Below are 20,071 nucleotides of genomic sequence, written 5' to 3'. Positions count from 1 at the left end.
TTAAAATTGTAAATAAGTACAATTCAAAGTATGTTTTATAGTAATTAGCCAAAGTTATTTTATTTCAATTATACCTGTCAAATAATTTGTTATTATTATAATTTACAAATAATAGTGGCTAGTATAGTTATTAACATAACAAGAACCCAAACCCCCAGTGAATGTTTTATTTTTAAATTAATAAATATCGAAAATATCGATTTGATCGTTTTATCATTTCATATATTATAATTACTACATAACATTATGAGCAGCAGAATAATTTTATTTTAGAGCTAAGAAACTTGGTTTAAAAAAAAAAAAAAAAAAAAAAAAAAATTACTTATACTAGATATACTCTGTACTTAATACAAATTTTTGATAGATGTCGACTTAACGTCACTTTAAGACCAATATCCCACTGAATTTCATTTATTATTTTAATTTTAGCACATGTAAAATATTTATTTTAATTGTATATAAAATTTTATTATTTAGATAAAAATAAAACAATATTTACTTATTTCTGATGTTAAAATTTTTTTTTATTAATATTCCTTTTTTTTGCATTAATTTTTTTTTGCTGGATAGGATAATATGTAGATTAAATAATGTAATATAAGCTCAAATTAAATATTTTATAAATAAAATTATACATTTTAAATAGTATATCATTATTTAATTACAATAAAAATAAATAATTTAACATATATATATATATATATATATATATATATATATATATATATATATATATATATATATATATATATATATATATATATATGTATAAATATATTTAACAGTATATACCTCTCACCAAAATTACGTATAACTTCTTAATAAATATATTTAAATTATTATTTTTTTTTTAATAATTTTATAAATAATACTCATTGCACGACATTCCACCTTACTCTCAGTCTCAAAGTAATAAAAATGAAATAAATATTTTCATTTTTCATATATATATATATATATATATTTTCTCCTAAAAATTTAATATAGTCCAGAAATAATATCTGTAACCTTGCAACGATTGTTAACAATCGATGGGACAGAATTTTTTCTTAATTGAATATTATCTGGTAATTTTATTATATTATGATTGCCGGAATACTTCCCTGCATTAAATCGATTTTGATTTAATCCAAAAGCACCACCATTTGATTTATTGCCAGATGTTGAAAAAATTATTGAATCATTAACAAAAAGTTTATCAGACGATTTTTTATACGCATATGATGAAATTATTGACGAATCATTTTTACAATTATCATTATTTAAATTTAATGCTCTACCAAAATTATTAAAATTATACTCATTAGCTAAATTTTTCGGATTAGTTATTTCCTTTGAATATAATTCTTTATCATTCCTCAATATAGACGACGACCTTGATGACAACGATAATGATGATGACGATGACGATGATGATGATGATGATGATGATGATGATCCATTAATTTTTCTTGATAATCTATTGTTACTTTTTACTACAAATTCTTTATTATGTGATCTATTTAAATTTTCATTTTTATTATTATCATTACCAATATTGTGAATAGCTGAAACAGATTTGTGTTTTTTTGATCCATTGTCTCCAATAACAATATCGACTAATGAATTTAAACCCTCATCGATTCTGTCTAAAGATTTAGTTAATTTCGAATTAGATGATTTTTTTTTTATATCAGATAATGAATCGGAAACTGGAGGAATTACAATTTTATAGGGTTTAAAACGTTTTGAAAGAGTTTGATGCATCAAAATCATGTTGTTGTCATAATAGTTGTCAACATAATCAAGTCTACTCTCACTACCAACGACTCGATTATTGCTATTATTATTATTATTGTTGTTGTTGTTGTTGTTGTTGTTGTTATTATTAATTTCTTTTGGTACGAAATACGATAATACCTGATGACATGACTCAGATCTACGTATTTTTTTATAATTTCCGTCATCGATTCGACTGTTACTTAAGTTATTTCGTGATGACGTCAAGTTATTATTTGTTTTAAGACTCTTATCAAATGAATTCATATTTTCAAATTTTTTAATACGATCCTCAATTCCAGTCGTTGATGATTTTGTTATACTTTTATCTAAATAATTTTGACTTGCTGATCGTCGTAATTTTTTTTTTTCAACCTGGCTCTTGATGTAACGTTGATTGTGATTATTATTATTATTATTATTATTATTATTATTATTATTATTAAGGTGACTTTCAAATTGTCTTGTTTCAAAATATTTACATGGTTCAGTTAAATTATTATCATTATCAGTATCATCAACATTATTTAATATTTCATTATTATTATTATTGGTTACTAATTCAAATTCAGATTCTTCACATATTGTTACCCCACTTTTATTTAAATAAAGTCCACAATCATCATTCTCATCATTATCATCATCATCATTATTATTATTATTATTATTATTATTATTATTAATGTATTTTAATCGTGATGCACTTAATAATGAATCACTCTCATCACAAAATATATCTTTTTTAACTCCATCATTATCATATTTGTTATTATTACTATAACCTACTAATGTATATCCTAAAATTTCATTATTAGGAGCATTATCAGAAGTTATAAAGGTTGATAAACATGGTGGAATTTTTCGCGGTGGTTGTGGATATAAAATTGCTGGTATAATAGCTTCTTCAACTTCAGGGCCTTGTACAACTATTTTTAAACATTTTCCGTCCTTTTTTCTATCATCATTATTGTTTATTGTTATTTTTTCAGCATCTATTAAATTAGATAATTCAGAATTAATTTTTTCTTGATTAGATAATTTAATCATGCATTTATATCCACTATTTATTTTCGATTGAGATAATTTTTCTTTACCTTTGCGAACTTCTTCTTCCTCAGCATCTTTTACAATTATACGCAATTCTTCTATTACATCGTCTATTGTTGTTTCTTGATCATGGTCAATATTAGTTTTGTCTGTAGTCAATTTTTGTTGTTGTAGTTGTTGATTATTATCATCATTACCATTATTATTATTATTAATATTATGATAACGACGATGATGGTAATGATGATGATGCAAATTTTCTGGACTGCTTGAACGTTCAGAAGAACTTATACCTTCATCTTCACCGTTAGAGGATAATCTTTGTAGTTCTTTAATGTCTGATGAATGAGATTTAAAATTTTTTTCAGAGTTATTATTATCATTATCATCATCATCATCATCATCATCATCATCATCATCATCGTCACCATCATCGTAGTTAATTATTGTTCTTTTTTTCATTTGTAATTTTTCAAGTTGATTTTGTAAAACTGTTATTTTATTTGTAAGAATCGTGCAGGTTTCTTCAGCGCGAACTAAACGTTTTTGAAGATTGTCAACATCTATGCAATTTTGTGACCATTTGTATACTTGTTTTTTCAATAAATTTCCCAACAATTCATCACTGTGATGAATTTCATCTTTTGATAACCATTGTTGAAGAGCACGAGGCTCAAGACCAGCTTCGCATGCTTCAGCCTGTTATTTTTTATTTTATTTCATTAAAATTATATTGTAAATTATAATTTATAAATAAATAAGTACATACCTGAATATAAAGTCTTGATTGTGTACTGGGAGCAGACTTTAAAAATGCGTTAAGAAATGAAATTCCAGAGACTCTTAAAGCAACTGCAGCTCGTGGTGCTAATAATGCACCAGCGAGAAATCTAAATCTTCCTCCTTCTCCATAACGTAATCGTAAAGTTGAAACGGCTTCAGATACTGCAGTATGTCCATCGGGTATCTGGCATACCTTCGTCAATAGCTAAAAATATCATCATTTAATTAATATTGTTAATTCAAGACATAAACATCAATATTTTAGCCTCAATAATAATAATAATAATAATAATAATAATAATAATAATAATAATAATAATAATAATAATAATAATAATAATAATAATAAGTGTGTCAACTACAGAGAGAAAGAAAGAAATACATACTCAATTTAAGAAGTTGGTTTATGACAAGTAGTGGGTTTTAAAAACATAATATATTAATTGATATGCTACTTATGATGATAAAGAACCGTAATTACTACAGTAGTATGATAACTTGTGTTAAAACGGTTAGCCGACTGACCAATGCTTATAGATATTTTAATGCGCGGCAAGGTTATATATATATATATATATATATATATATATATATATATATATATATATATATATACTATATGGAAAAGTAAGTAAAGGTGTAGTAATTTTAAAATCATCTTGAAGAATAAGAAATCGATAAGTTAAAACTGGTCTTCTTCTGGCTACACATATAACTGTTGCTTAGGTGTTATTGAGTACAACGTTAAATATAACGGGATACTGCCTAAAATATAAATTTTTTTTAACTTAACATTCTTTTCTTTCTTATAAAATTATTTTTATAATTATGATATTTCTTTTAATTCGAAAAACTACACACCTAAGTATGTATATATATATATATATATATTCATATTAAATAAATTTTTTAAAATTGTTGTTAGTGATAATAAAAAAAAAAAAAAAAAAAAAAAAAAAAATAACGGTATTTGTATACAAGTATGAAACGATGTTGTTAAATTACTACAGTAGATGACAAAAAGAGGAATAAGAAGAACAAGATAAAGATAAAATGTATATCATACTTGAAGAGCCAGAACCCGAGACCGGTTCAAGCTACTGGTAAGACAGACTGCGAGTGCAACAAGTCCCGGTTGTGCTTGCGACAAAAGTCTTGGAGCATCAGCACATCTATCAACACATGCAGCTAAACATTCAACACAACCAAGTTCATCAAGTGCCGCTCTTCGGGTACCGACACGAGGTCCACTTTGTCCAGCTGATGGTGGTGTACTTTGTATTAGCTGGACCCCCCTTAGTGTTTCTAACAGTAGAGTAATTCCGTCAGCTGGTGAGCTTGAAAATTCTTGCACAAAGCTAAAATTATATTATTACATATATATTTTTATTATTTTATTGATAATTAAGTAAAAATATATGTATATAGTCAGTAATCATAATATATTTAATTTAAAATAATTAAATCAAAATTGATATTGTCAATTGTTATTTTTTAATATGTATCAAGTCTTTAACTCTATCTTTGTTGTACTGTAACTGTAGTTTATCGTTTCCTTCATTTGATCTAGCATAACACGTCGTTTAATAGCGTTGTTAAGAACCAAATAACGGCATCATCGTCGGAAACCGCAGATGTCGTCTGCCTGCTTGCTTCCTTGCTTATTGCCTTCTCCCGGGACTTGTTGTCCGAGCAGTATTATAGATGTATTTATTTTATTTTTTTCACGTCTTGCATCTATTTTATTATCATTATTATTATCACAATGAAGAATAACTATTTTCATTTAATTTTTCACATAAATCATAAATGAATAGTGAATTTAAAAAAAAAAAAAAAAAAAAATGTAAAATGTAAAATAAAAAATAATTGTATATTAAGTATGAATAAAAAGAATAGTGTATATGTGTGTTATATATGCTATTCTTTTGTTGGTTTAAGACGATAGAATAATAAATGAAGCGGTTCTTTGTATAGTATAAATAATTTCTTATGCAGTAAACGCAACACTAAATTTATTTTTTTTTGTTTCCTGTAATAGTTATATTGGTAGTGATAATATATATGCATAATATAAATATTGCGGCATAGTAAGTATCTATCAATCTTTGTATAGAATACTAAATTTTGTTATCATCATATTACTTATTATTCAGTACAATTTACATAGTAAAATTTTTTTGACTTGTAATATTAGTGAAAAAAGTATAAGTTTCATATAGAATAAACAGTAGTCTGACGATGTATACAACGACTAACCTTGGAAATGCGAGTCGAAGATCAGCACGTAATTTATTAATAAGTTCGCTAACAGATGTAAATTGTCTTAACGTCATTTCACCACTTCCTGATATATAACCGGAACTTGAACTTGTTGTTGAGGGTAATGTCCCTTGAGAATCATGATCATTAGTAATGGGACGTCTGCCCCATCTTCTTAATGCTGTTGCATAATCTTCAGCATTATATGTTGGTGGACGTAAACGTTCCTATAAATAATTAATATATTTATATGACAGAAATTTATTATTTTATATAACATTTAAAAAAAAGTTTTTTTAGATTATTTATTTGCCTTAAGGCTGATGAAAAAAAAAATTTATAAATCTAAATTATTTTAGTAACTTGGGTTTTCACAATTTAAAAATCTTTATGATTTATTTAATAATTAAGATTACTGAATTAAAAAAAAAAAATAGAGAATAATTTTTACAGACTAATACACTTGAGTGTAATTACCATAATGTATATATATATATATATATATATATATATATATATATATATATATATTCTGTCTTTTGGTGTATGAATATTTCATAAAAGTTTATCGTTAAACAAGTTGCTATAATTTTCACGATCACGCTAATACGCTATATACGTTATATTATATTATATAAGCAGTATTAAACAAAGTTTCTGATGGTTAACGGAGGTAGTTGGTGATTACTTGCCGATGAGTTTGCATTCTGATGAATACGGTTATTTAATTTACCTTCATTAAGTATTTTTTTTTTTAAGGAAACGATAGTATTAAAGATAACGAAAAATAAATTAACATTAATATAATACATAATAATTATGATTTATAATAAATTAATAAAAGTTTACTTTTTCTTGTTGTAAATTCCAAGGTTTAACAGCCAATATTTCTTTTTCTGCATTAGGTGGCATTTCTGATTCACTAAAACAAAAATTTAATAATTAAACATGTAAACTGATTAAACTTTTGGTACTTGTAACGTAATATAAATATGTATATTTAATTGCTACAGAAGTTATTAGTGGTTTTAACATTTAACTACTATTATGTCAATATACACGACGATATAGAATAATAAGAAAGATCATCTATAGACGAATCGCATAATAATTAAAGACAGCATGAATAAGAAAAATAAATTGAAACTCGGAGGAGTAGATTCATGTCCTTATCTGTCCTTATCTGTCCCTATCCCCTATACATTAGATTGGTTAGTATAGGTCTGTCGTTGCTGCCGCTAAGTTGTCGGGTTGCTGGTCAAAGCATGACATGGATATGGATGAGTATCCCGTTTGCCGGTTTCCCGTATGTGTAAGACATATATATATACAAGTATAAGAAAAGTGGATACTATATACAGAGGTGGTTGGTAAATGTACGGAACTAAGGACAGACAGCCGAGGCATTGACCCGTATATGATGCTTGAATCCTTCGTATATCAACACATTGCTGTGTACACACATACATATATTACTTATGCACTATATCCACTATATCTTTGCTGCTGTTGAGAAAAGGACACTGAATAACAACTAAAATATGTACATACATACTATGACTAGACACCCGGACTCATGAAAGAAATCATGTTTGTAAGATTACACAGATATGCACCATAGACTATATATATATATATATATATATATTCTTATTATCTGTGTGGCTGTTAAAGAAGCCGCGAGCCAAGCAAACCGAGCGTTCCGCACCTGAATACTTGATGTGAATAAATTTTTATATATATATATATATATATATATATATATATATATTATGTGGCTCTCACTTACTGCATCAAAAAGCTCTCAACTTTTAAAAAAAATAAATGAAAGATTTTTGAATTAATTAAGTAGCTGCAATAAAACACAACAGTATGCTTTAAAAAAATATTTTAAGGTACAAGAAAAAATAATTAGTATTTCTTGTACGGAAAAATATTATATATAATAAAATAACATAAAATCTAATAATGGAAAGTATCTTAAAAGAAAAAAAAAATATTAGTAATCAAAACGGTTAAACTTCCTGTTATATTCCGTTTATATTATATTATGTTTCACGCTTCTGTTAATCAGATTATTATCAGAAGATATGAGGTAGCTAAGAACTGCTAAGAACAGCTAAGAACTCGAAGAAGGCGTCAATAGCTCCGGCCGCCCCGGAAGACAAAAGATGCCTCAGTGGCGCCTCTATATGATAATATACTTAATAATAATAAGAGTTATATAATACCCATAGCTTTGTTATATCATCAGTATAATCACTAATAAAATTAGTATAAAACATGACTAATAATTACTTATTATTTAGTATACTGTATACTCGTTAACTAGTCCCATTTTACTTTTATCAACTATATATATTATATACTTTTTCATCTCATAATTAACGATCTATTGACTAATATTAAATGATTGACGATTTCTATATATGTATTCTTAAGGAGAATATTAAACTTTATCTTACCTAAGTATACACACTGTTCAGGATACTAATTGATGTAATCACAAGATAATAAAAATCATAGATATTATATTTATATATAGTAATAAGAAGAACAATCGACGGCAAGAAAATAGATGCTGGTTATAGTAAGTATAAGATTAAGATTTACGAATTTTATCAAGCATACGAAAACGATATTAATTAAAAAAAAAAAAAAAAAAAAAAAAGATAATAATAAATGTGAAAAATGAAATTTTTATTCTGTCTTTTTACGATAATTTTTTTCATGCATATTTATTTTTACTTATTTATCTAATTATATATACATATTTTTTCGCTGTAAATACTAGCAAAACCAAACTTAATGTATTTTATTGAATATCAGTTATTTCAAATTAATATATTTAATAAATTATATATATTTATATATGAAGCGTAACTTTATGAAAATTTAATTTATATAATCAAGTAAAAATTTTTATAACCTCATTTTAAAATCAAGGGCAAAGTGAAAACTAAGTTTATATTTCATTTCTATATCATACCATAAGTATTTTCATATACGGGCTCGACTTTTTCAAGTACTTGATAACCTATATATTTTATAATTTGCACATATTATTATTATTATTATTATCATCATTATCGACTCTCTATTTCTTTCATTACACAATATACAGACACATTTACATATATATAAATAGAAACAAACGAAAAACATGATTTGTTTAAAAAAAAAAAAAAAATATTTAATAAATTTTAAATAATTCTCATTACGTCAACCATAAGTTAATTTTTTTCCATATAAATAAACTAAAATAATAATTAAATTCTTTGATATTTTATACTTGTTATTGTATACATTAACTTGGTTGAAGAGTAGTAATTATATGTGATAGTTATAAATAAATATATGTTGTATATTTACCGTTATATGTATAGGCGGATGAATGATATGAGTAAATATATATAAAATTTGTAGGCATGAAATTACTGTTTGTATAGTAGTAATTACCACCAAACTTTAGTATTAATTAATAATAATTTGTGTTCACACAATGAGATAAGACTATAATATATAAGAAAAGATATATCTTGATGTTGAGAATAATAACATCATAAAACTGAGGAGAAAAAAAAAATATTTTGTTAGAATTTATTATTGCATATGCTAACAGATTTTATACTCATAATATATGTATATTTTTCATTGTCTTGATAAATTTCCTTTGCTCTTTATTTTCTTTTCTTTATCTGTATTTACTTGTATTTCATTGTTATTTTTTTTTAAAAACCCATTATAGTGTATACATTCTTACAACAACAATAATTATTGTTGCTTTCATTATAGTATTTATTAATGCGTGATAGTTTCCATACACAAATAATAATAATAATAATAATAATAATAATAATAATAATAATAATAATAATAATAATAATAATAATAATAATAATAATAATAATAATAATAATAATAATAATAATAATAATAATAATAATATATATCTTTGAAGTAAAGATATGTAATTTGTAATAAATTATTGAGTGACATTGTAAGTCACGGGTGGTGTATATCAGTAAAATATAATAATAAATCCGGTCTATAAGCTGATGATCAATTATTAGATCACGTGTCTTATTTGTTACCTTTTACAATGTGTATTAAAAAGTTTTATAAACCTATATTATCCAAGTTGCTGATTAAGTTGAGTATTAATTACAACATTTACAATCTATTTTCAACTCTTTATATTATTGATTATTAAGTTTAAAAATGATATGTAAAAGCTAAGAACATGATCAATATTTACAACCCGTTATGATTTTCTCTAGTTGATGTAAAAACTTTTATTTTTTTTCCTATCCTTCCATCATCTCTTACCACAACCATAAAATACATAACTGTATTACATAATATCTTTTCCACACGCATAGAGCGTGTGCTCTCATTACACGAAATATGACCAATTCATACAGAAAATTTAGATACACAACAACATTTATTCTTTTAAGTGGTGATGAGTAGTGTCATATTATAATATTGGTGAAAAAAAAATTATTTTTAATTAAAACAGATTAATATATATATTCTATATAGTATATAGTTAATAATTTGATTTCTCATTTCCGTTGAGCGCCAGCAGCAATTGTATAGCGCAAATGAATTATTCACATGAGTTTTTTCTTCAAGTTATTTTTTTTACACTTACTCTATATGCCTATATATGTGTATGTGTGTGTGTGTGTGTGAATGCAGTTTTATACATAATTATTTGAAATACATAGAGTTACTAAAACTTATTCAACTCATATTCTAAGAATTATTTTTTATAATAATTATTTAAAAAAAGAAAAAGAATGAGTTTAAGTATACAAAAATTTTAATTAAATCCAATTATTCCTTATGTTTCTCATTCAGATAATTAATTTTATGTGTACATGTATTTTGTATTGTGTATATATAGTAAAATCGTTTTTATACAAATGAAATTAAAGAAACAATGGTATGTCATACTTTTGTTTTTGGTCTTTGTAATTGTTGTAATTCTAGGTTAAATTATTATTATTAGTTTTTAGTCAGTACCCATTGATAATTTAAATTTAACCAACGAAAAATATACATACATAACTACAAATCTAAATCTCATTTTAAAAACAATATTTTTCAAACTCATACAAAAAAAATGACATCTTAATCAAAGAAAAATTTAAAATTTTTCACATATGTTAAAAAATTGAAAATTAAGTTTTTAAATTTAAAAAAGTTTATTTATATTTTAAAATTTTGATTTTTTATTTGTCTTTTTCTATCTACACATGTATATAAACAGATAAGTACATTATCTTGTGAGAAGTAATTGGTGGTTGCTGGCACGTCCGGGTAGGGAAGCTAGTTTTAAATAAATTTAAATACCTACTCATTTAGGCACAATTAAACGAATTTTATTGATAATAAAAATTAATTTAAATCCCATCAGTGTAATTTTTTCAGTCTGATTGTTTGTTTGTTTACCTCACGGTAGCGTTGTGCAATTTTTTTACAAAGAAATGAAAAAAAAATGTAATTTATTATTTATTTTCTTTTTTCAAACCATAGTTTTCATTTTTTTACCTCTTTATAGTAGTAAAGAATAAAGTCACTGAAATAGAAGCCAAGCTATAAAAATTAAGTGGAGCAGTTGTATATACGTAATGACATCTATTTAGAGGAATAACTAATTGCCTCTTTCTATCAACTAATTTCTCTAAAATAAGGAATTCATATATGTGTGTTTTGCAATAATAATAATAATAATAATAATAATAATAATAATAATAAAAGTATCTTGCGTGACGAAAAGTGAGTATGCTTGGGACAATATTTATATAGATAATAATTATCTGCGTATCACATAAACTAGTCACTGTAGGTATCATCATCTTAAACACACGTCCTCATGTTACGCTCTGAATAATTTTATGATAATAACTATTAAGGCCTGTCTTGTTTTGACTCGTCACTTATTTATACTCTATTACTCTTCATCCTCCCCATACACTGTTGTTATTATAATTATTTAAAGTATATAGTTATACACAGTATTGTGTACACTGAAAAAAATTATTTAACTGAATAAAAATCCTCCACCCTACTCCACCCTTCTTCCACAACCACTATCACCAGGACAATTTAAATTTTTAATCTAAATTATATTTAAATACAATAATTAATAGTGTAAGCGCATTGTCGTTACATTTATATGCATATATATAATCTATAATTACTAAGAGTTTAAAAAGTTTTATTTGTTAAACTTTAATGGCAATTTTCACACAATCGTTTTTTAATTATACATAGATAAATAAATAAATATATTCTTAGAGAAATGATTGTTAAAAATAATTTTCTTATTCTTACGTATAAAAAATTAATTCAGTTTCATGTCTAAAATAAACTGTCAGAGAAATACTTGATATAATATCTCAACAGTAGAACAAAGTTATCATTTGGCTCTCATTCTCATCTAAATTCCATGGAATAATTTCTTTTTTTTTTTTTTTTTTTTTTTTTTTTTTTTTTTTTTTTTTATTATTATTTTAAAAAGAGTTAATATTTTTTTTTAAATTTATATATATATAATCTCTAATATTATTAAAATAGAAAAAAAACTACCTTATAACTGGAATTTCGGTTGTTGACTAAAAAATTTTTAAGTTTAAATTATATTCTAGAACAATAATACTATATAGAGAAAAATAAAAAAAAAATGAAATATCTTGATACCCTATCGCTTGCTTAAAGGTAAAAGGGCTTATAGCTAAGGGTTAATAGGGATTTGTGGTGAAAGGGCGTATAAAAAATTTTTTTTTTGCCATTCGTTTTGAAATTGTCTGAAACGTAAAAATTTGTGAAAAAAAAAAAGTTGGTATCCTAAAGCTGAAAGGGCGTATCTCAAAACATAGGTCCTTTCACTTTTAAGAAAAGTACTACTTAAAGGTAAAAGGGCGCATAAACAAAAATTGTATTTTTTATACCAAATGTTAAATAATAGTTTCACAAGACAAGTTATACTAAAATAACAGCCTCATATACAAAGTTCGATATAAACAAATATAAAATAAATCTATTACAAACAAATTATGTAAACATTAAGCAATAAAAAAAATCACAATGACAGATAACATTTAAATATTTTGTAATTTCTTGCCAGTGGCCATTGACGGAAAAATTGAAACCCGACTGGTTCCTGTACAAAAAAAAATAAGGGCAAGCATATGACTGGTTCTGGTGCGCACCCGAACGGCAGCACCGTAATCAATCATGTGCAGAACAATACTGATTTGTGTGTGCACATGTGCTTGCCCTTATTTTTTCTTGCACAGGAACCAGTCGGGTTTTAATTTTTCCGTGTACTGTACCAAAATGAGCCTGATGTTTTTTTTAATTAAACATTATAATTTTATGATAATTGTTCATGTTTTTAAATTTTATAATAACTATTTTTTAAAATAAAAAGCGAGTGTTTGTTTAAACTATGAATATGTTCTTTTGTGAACTGGCCGAAAAAAAAAAAAAAAATGATACGCCCTTTCACCTTTAGATCACCAAAATTTCGAATTTTTAAATGTAAAAGGGCGTATAATTCAAGACATACGCCCTTTTACCTTTCATTATTATTATTATTATTATTATTATTATTATTTTTTTTTTTTTTTTTTTTTTCATTTTTAAGTGTAAAACGTGTCTACGATTCGATTGGCAATAAAAAAAAAATATGCGCCCTTTTACCTTTAAGCACGCGATATAATTTACAAAACGATTAATTCAGTCGTAAATTAATGTGATAAATACCTTTTAGTAATTTTGATCCACGCAATAAAATAAATTAAAAATATTGTTTTATGTTAAAAATAAAAAAAAGTTTCACTCAAAAGATTGATTATTATTATCAAGTATAACACAACTGCAATAAAAAAGTTTATTTATAAAATGACATTTTTTTTATAATACGGATCAAGTTCTGATGTGATAGTCGTGAGTAGTCGCGGGTTTACTGACTTTATTCTTGACTGTCACCGAAATACTGACACAAGACACAACAGAACAGACAACTAAGTAGTAAGTGTAAAGTATAAGTAAAGTACCGGTGTAAATGTTAAACCACCTGCATGGTAAAGCCTTACCCGCTTTACCTTACTTTACATCGACTATTATCGGCTCGGCTCGACTCGGCTTGACTCGGTTATCTAAGAAAGATGAGTCATGCGCATCATGCGTAGATGGAAGGGAGATAAAATAAAATAAAATAACTATTAACTTAAATTTATAAGATGCGCCGCTACCTTCCTCTACTTATTATTTTTTAAATTATTTATTTATTATTAAATGTTATATTAAAAAATGGACTTTTGTAAAACTATTGCCTATATTTAGTATAATAAAAAATTTAACTTTTGTCTGAATAATAAATAATATAACTAAGTTTTTTTTTTATTTAAATATCAGGTGATAAAGATAAAAATTTATGAATACTACGGCGTTTCATTGGTTTTATGCAAAATTTATATTTTTTAAAATATTATTATTAATAAATATCCTCTGAATATAATTACTTAAAATTTTTCGATCAAAATTACCGAATTTTTATTTGATATTATTTTGTTTTTTTTATATATATATGCGTTGCATGTACATTATATGTTAGCTGATGATAATGTAGAACTTAAACTCACATATCGTAATAGGTACTACCAACATCTTGGTAATGAAAACCGACGCATTGATTATATCGACTGCTGTTGATGGTATTGCTGGTATTGCTGGTATTGCTGGTATTGCTGGTACTACTGCTGCTGATGCTGGATCGTGAAAAAATAGTATCGTGATAAATTTCTTTAGATTTTTGTCTTTCTTCTTTTTTTTTTAGGTTTTTTCTATTAAATTTTCTCACACTATCCCATGTTCTATTAATTAAATTAAAAAAATAAACTTTTTTACGTGACTCGCATCGCTGTGATGATGAGAAATTACCCATTGGTTTTTTTTAAAAACAGTGCATTCACTCACAGAATATATAAAATTTATATTCTGTAAAATGTTATTAAGTAATTAAAATTTTTGATAATGATGGTGGTGATGACAAAGCTGCTGCTATGTATTCTGTTTGTACTCCAACTATACACTGTTTTGTTTTTATATTATTAAAGATTATTATTATATGTCTATACGGTTTATACGGTCGGTACACTGTACATACACGCGCCTTTATTACATTAACGGTTTACCAGTACCGCCAGTACCTGATTTTTTACACTAACGCCACTAAGATATACAAGGCAGTATATTCTTTATTTTCTGGGTCGTTTTAGACTGTTTTAGACTCGCAATACTCGTATCCTATCATTTTTTTATTAACTAAAGACTCAACAAACATATAAAATTGACCATTCTTTTTATAACGTGAGCTTAGAATTAGTAATTATCTTATGAATTTATTATTATGATTTCCGATTATGCACCAACTTTTGTCTAATTTTATCGCTGATATTACACCCATATTGTTGTTATTTTAATTGCGCTAATTTTTAATATCTATTGATTTATTCAATTATATAATGAGAATAATAAAAATAATCGTGAATTTGACCTACTGAGCTGGATTTTGCACAGTACCGAATGCATATACATATAATACATATCCGTTAATCAACCTAAATTAAATTAAATATATGTATGTGTATATACTTATATATTTTGTCTTAATTTTACATAAAATATCATTTATTTGCACCCAGTGTCTTTTCCACAAAATTATATTATTTTATACTATTGAAAATAAATAATTCAAAAATTTTAACAAAAAAAACGTAAACACTGTACTACACAATTTAAAACAATTACCTCTGAAATTACATTAAAATAACTACTAATATAATTTTTATAGTTGTTATAAAAAACATTACTGATTAATCAATAAATTAGTGAATTTAAAAAATTAATATTAAGTTTAATTATATTTAATTCGGACGAGTCTAGAGAAGTCTAGAGGAGTTTACTGTCTACTGTCTACTGTATACTGGAGTCCACTTGATGTCTTGGTACATATAACTGCTTAGTGACTGTGAGGTGAAGATATGTTGTTTGCATCACGTGTATCGTCCAAACCGCCCAGACTCCATATCCAGTCCCAGTCTCTACACATAATATTTATATGCAATACTTTTAATGTTATATACTGAATTAATAAACAACTAGATTATCTATTAATAAATATATACAGAAAACAACCTATAATAATAATTATATTATTACCCGCAATAATTAAATAAGCTAGTATAGAGTTATTATATTTTTTTTATTAGCGTCGTGTAAAAGTACTTTAGACTTTTAATTTCTATTAGTTTTTTTTTTTATTATTTTTTTTTTTTTTTCTTATTTCTAAGCATTACTCCTCTATTAAGCATAAATACTATAATTATATTGTATTTGATAGATTGAACAATAATTATTCAACCGCACGCAAAAACTTATTATGTATTTATTTGATGTTTTCAGTCGTGATGAAAAATCAGTGATTATATGTATAATAATGTAAGAGACTCAGTACCCGATCATTCATGTATTTTTATATTTATATTTACTAAATTTTACTAAATATAAATATAAAAATATATGGAGTGATCGCGGGTACTAGTTCCCTGATCGGGTACATACTAAGTATTTTTTACTTTATATACTTGAAAAACTTTTTTATTGTTATATTATGTTATATATGCTCTTGTATAGAATAAATATTAAATTCAACTGTTTATAAATTTTATAAATTTAATGATTATTCAATATATGCATTGTTCTAGCTAAAATAAATCTGCTCGGGAAAAAAAATTTTTAAGTAGTCTTCAGATGGTATATTTGTCAACAAGGTCGACAATAATAATTTAGACTCATCTTTTTTATGATATACAGAAAGAGAATATAAAAAGTGGTTTGCGGTCAAACCATTGCGGTTATCACAACCATATTTTACATCTCGAATTTACCGTTATTGTATTTAATTATCTACAATCTTTTTTTTTTTTTTTAAACTTGTTGATATTATTTGAATTGCTTGCAGGTTTTTTAAAATAACGAGATTACGATTGCGCAATAATTGTTAAATGCCCTTGTTTTTTTAATATTTATTAACAACTGATGGCATACCACTGATACCAACCACTAGAAGACCACAGAACACAAAATTTTTCAAGACAGCATGTATTTGTTATTAACTGTTGATAAAAAAGGAACTTGACAAGACACTTGTACTTATTATATTGTTTAATAATACTACAGTAACGCTCCCAGCAGGACTATAAGTTCATATGATGGTATAATACAGAAACAAAAAGGAAAGGAACCGCACCTAAAAAATAACATTAAAACGTTAACACCTAACTATAACAAGATGGCGCGCTATTTTTCTATTAAATTTATAATATAGGTATATAAAAAAACTAAAAACTATAACTTTACCGAGTCATTTCCTATTTATATACATATGTATATATTATTTAAAACTGTAGTGGACTACTTAAAATTTTATTGTTTTTTAAATAACAATTAAATATTTAAAAAATAATAATTGAACATATAAAAATAGGTAGTATGTTAAGTTAGTGTTTATAAAGAAAAAAAAAAAAAAAAAAAGAAAATAAAAATAAAAGAGTAAAAAGAGTAATATCACAGATTGTAATTTGTTGAGCTTTAGTGAGTTTTTTCATGTATTTATTTATTTTTTAATAATATAATAATAAGTTTTAGTTGTATACAGTAACTTTAAATTAATCATTACAAGTTATAAGCTGCTCTGAATAATATCATATATCATTAAAAAAAATGTGTGTTTCAGTTTTCAGTTTTTAGTGTTTAGGTGTGTTATATTGCTGCATAGCTGCATTTCTGTATTGTGTTGTTAACCTTAACCACCTTAACTTAAAAAAGCTAAGATGGCGTCAACAGAGCAAATAGGATCCAACAAAACATGGGAATTATCATTATATGAATTACATCGTATATCACAAGATGCTATTACTGATAATACTGAAATAGCAGTTAGTCCAAGAAGTTTACATAGTGAATTAATGTGCCCTATTTGCTTGGATATGTTGAAAAAAACAATGACAACGAAGGAATGTTTACATCGATTTTGCTCTGACTGTATAATTACAGCTTTACGAAGTGGCAATAAGGTTTAATAAAAAATATCAAATTTTTTTTAACTTGATTACAATTATTTTTATCACCATTTTTTTATTATATCACTAACTTTTTTTTTTTTTAGGAATGTCCAACATGTAGAAAAAAATTAGTATCTAAAAGATCGTTAAGACCTGATCCAAATTTTGATTTATTGATATCGAAAATTTATCCAAGTCGTGATGAGTATGAAGCTCACCAGGAACGAGTGTTAGCTAAATTAAATAAGTCACATTCTCAAGCAGCTTTAGTTAATTCAATAACCGAAGGTATTAAATTACAAAGCCAAAATAGACCACAAAGATCTAGAAGAGCAGCCAATGAATCAGAAAATAGCAATAATGCAACAAATTATACCACCAACAACAACAATACTAGTGGCAATAACAACAATAATAATAGTAATAGTATCAATAACAACAACAGTAATAATAATAATAATAACATCAACAACAATAATAATATGTCTTCGAATGTAAGCGCACCCACTACACCAAATCCAGTTAACAATATTGTTACCAATCAAAGTGACTCATCTCAAGGTGCAACGGCATTAAATAATAATAATAATAATAATAATAATAATAACAACAATAACAATATTAGTAATGCGGGTGGAATTAATTCGAATTCAAATTCAATGAATAATATTTTACAAGCAGCAAATAGTCCAGCTATTTCTGGTAATAAATAATTAAATTTAATATTGAGAAAATGATAATATAAAAAAAAAATACCTTTTAAATATATATATATATATATATCTATAGGTACAACCTCAAGAAATTCAACAACACCATCCCCAAATCCAAATAATCAAATTCCTAAACCAGCAAAACGTCAAAAAAGTCTACAAAATTCGGAAAATGATTCATCAAGTGCGGAAGCTGAAACTGGTGGTGGTGATTCAATGGTTGATACAGAGGGAGAAGGACCTACTGAGCCTTTAATGCTCAATGAAATTGAATTGGTATTTAAACCACATCCCATTGAAATGGCTGGTGATAATTCACTTATTAAAGCACTTAAAGAAAATAGTATTCGTTATATTAAAACAACCGCTAATGCAACTGGTATATGCTTATTTTATTTTATTTTATAACATTATACAATAATATTTCATTTATTTAAATTTTAATGTTATTGTTGTTACTATTATTATTATTATCATTATTATTTTTTTTATTTTTTCAGTTGATCATTTAAGTAAATACTTAGCAATGCGATTGACATTAGATCTAGATACAGAACTACCAGAATCTGATAGATTATTAAATTTTTGCATTTATATTGCACCTCAACCTGGCCAGTACATAGTTCTAAGTGGCGCACAGACTTTACGCCAAGTTAATGATAAATTTTGGAAAGTTAATCGACCATTAGAAATGTACTACTCTTGGAAAAAAACCTAGGGAAAACCTCGTCAACTAGTGTTGGACGCAAGCTAGTCATTAAACGCGTCTCTTAATAAATTTAAACAAAAGTAAATTAAGTTATTACTTGTAACTTTAAATTTATCAATCCATTTTTTTCTATTAAACATTAGTTAATACTAAAAATCAATTATTATTATTATTATTATTATTAATTATATTGATTAAGTAATTGTCATTTTTTTTAAAAGTTATTGTATTTTATAAAAAATATATGGTAGATTTAAATCTGTATACTTGAAAAAGTTTAAATTCATTAATTCACTAACTATTGGAATAATGAATGTATATTTATGTACATTATTAATTAAATTTAGAATAAATAAAAAAAAGTAAACATATGTAAATATATATTATGAGCAAGATAAACTTTGATTGGATTAACGTCTTGAGGTAACGTATTGGAGTTTTATTGCCGTAATACAGCAATAGATTATTCTCTTATTATTTTAGATAATACATGGATAAATAATCAAGTATTTTCTAATAGTCTTTAATATTTAATCAGTAATCATTATTTAAAAACATGAACAAACATCCAATTATTACTATTTTTTGTTTAAGAATTAATAAAATTATACAAAAGAATAATGCTTATGTATGTTTGATAATTATTAATTGAATAA

General features: G+C 25.1%; 2 protein-coding genes across 11 annotated transcripts; one reads left to right on the top strand and one right to left on the bottom strand.

Annotated features, from left to right (window-relative positions):
* Positions 1–797: 797 nt before the first annotated feature.
* Positions 798–15,848, bottom strand: LOC103573664 (putative uncharacterized protein DDB_G0282133). Of its 9 annotated transcripts, none has more exons than XM_053737723.1 (7): positions 15,679–15,848; positions 14,511–14,636; positions 6,700–6,772; positions 5,848–6,077; positions 4,655–4,946; positions 3,575–3,793; positions 798–3,504 (listed from the first exon to the last, which is right to left on the bottom strand). In XM_053737723.1, the coding sequence occupies exons 3-7, from the start codon at positions 6,760–6,762 to the stop codon at positions 979–981; spliced, it is 3,330 nt and encodes a 1,109-aa protein (XP_053593698.1). In that variant the 5' UTR covers positions 6,763–6,772; positions 14,511–14,636; positions 15,679–15,848; the 3' UTR covers positions 798–978. The 9 variants fall into 9 exon arrangements, with proteins under 9 accessions (XP_053593698.1, XP_008551059.1, XP_053593699.1 ...); XM_008552837.3 differs by lacking the exon at positions 15,679–15,848 and having other exon boundaries at positions 798–2,750; positions 2,853–3,504; positions 14,511–15,550; XM_053737724.1 differs by lacking the exons at positions 14,511–14,636; positions 15,679–15,848 and adding exons at positions 12,451–12,476; positions 13,630–13,981.
* A 1,320-nt stretch (positions 15,849–17,168) lies between these two features.
* Positions 17,169–20,001, top strand: LOC103573663 (E3 ubiquitin-protein ligase RING1). 2 transcript variants are annotated; one of them, XM_008552836.2, is made up of 5 exons: positions 17,169–17,257; positions 17,666–18,005; positions 18,098–18,695; positions 18,783–19,085; positions 19,207–20,001. In XM_008552836.2, the coding sequence occupies exons 2-5, from the start codon at positions 17,763–17,765 to the stop codon at positions 19,422–19,424; spliced, it is 1,362 nt and encodes a 453-aa protein (XP_008551058.1). In that variant the 5' UTR covers positions 17,169–17,257; positions 17,666–17,762; the 3' UTR covers positions 19,425–20,001. The 2 variants fall into 2 exon arrangements, with proteins under 2 accessions (XP_008551058.1, XP_053593275.1); XM_053737300.1 differs by lacking the exon at positions 17,169–17,257 and adding an exon at positions 17,273–17,523.
* Positions 20,002–20,071: the final 70 nt, after the last annotated feature.

This window comes from Microplitis demolitor, chromosome 3, assembly GCF_026212275.2.
Source record: "Microplitis demolitor isolate Queensland-Clemson2020A chromosome 3, iyMicDemo2.1a, whole genome shotgun sequence".
Classification (NCBI taxonomy): Eukaryota; Metazoa; Arthropoda; class Insecta; order Hymenoptera; family Braconidae; genus Microplitis; species Microplitis demolitor.
The sequence above is the reverse complement of the archived record's forward strand: the minus strand, read 5'-3'. Positions and strand labels throughout refer to the sequence as shown.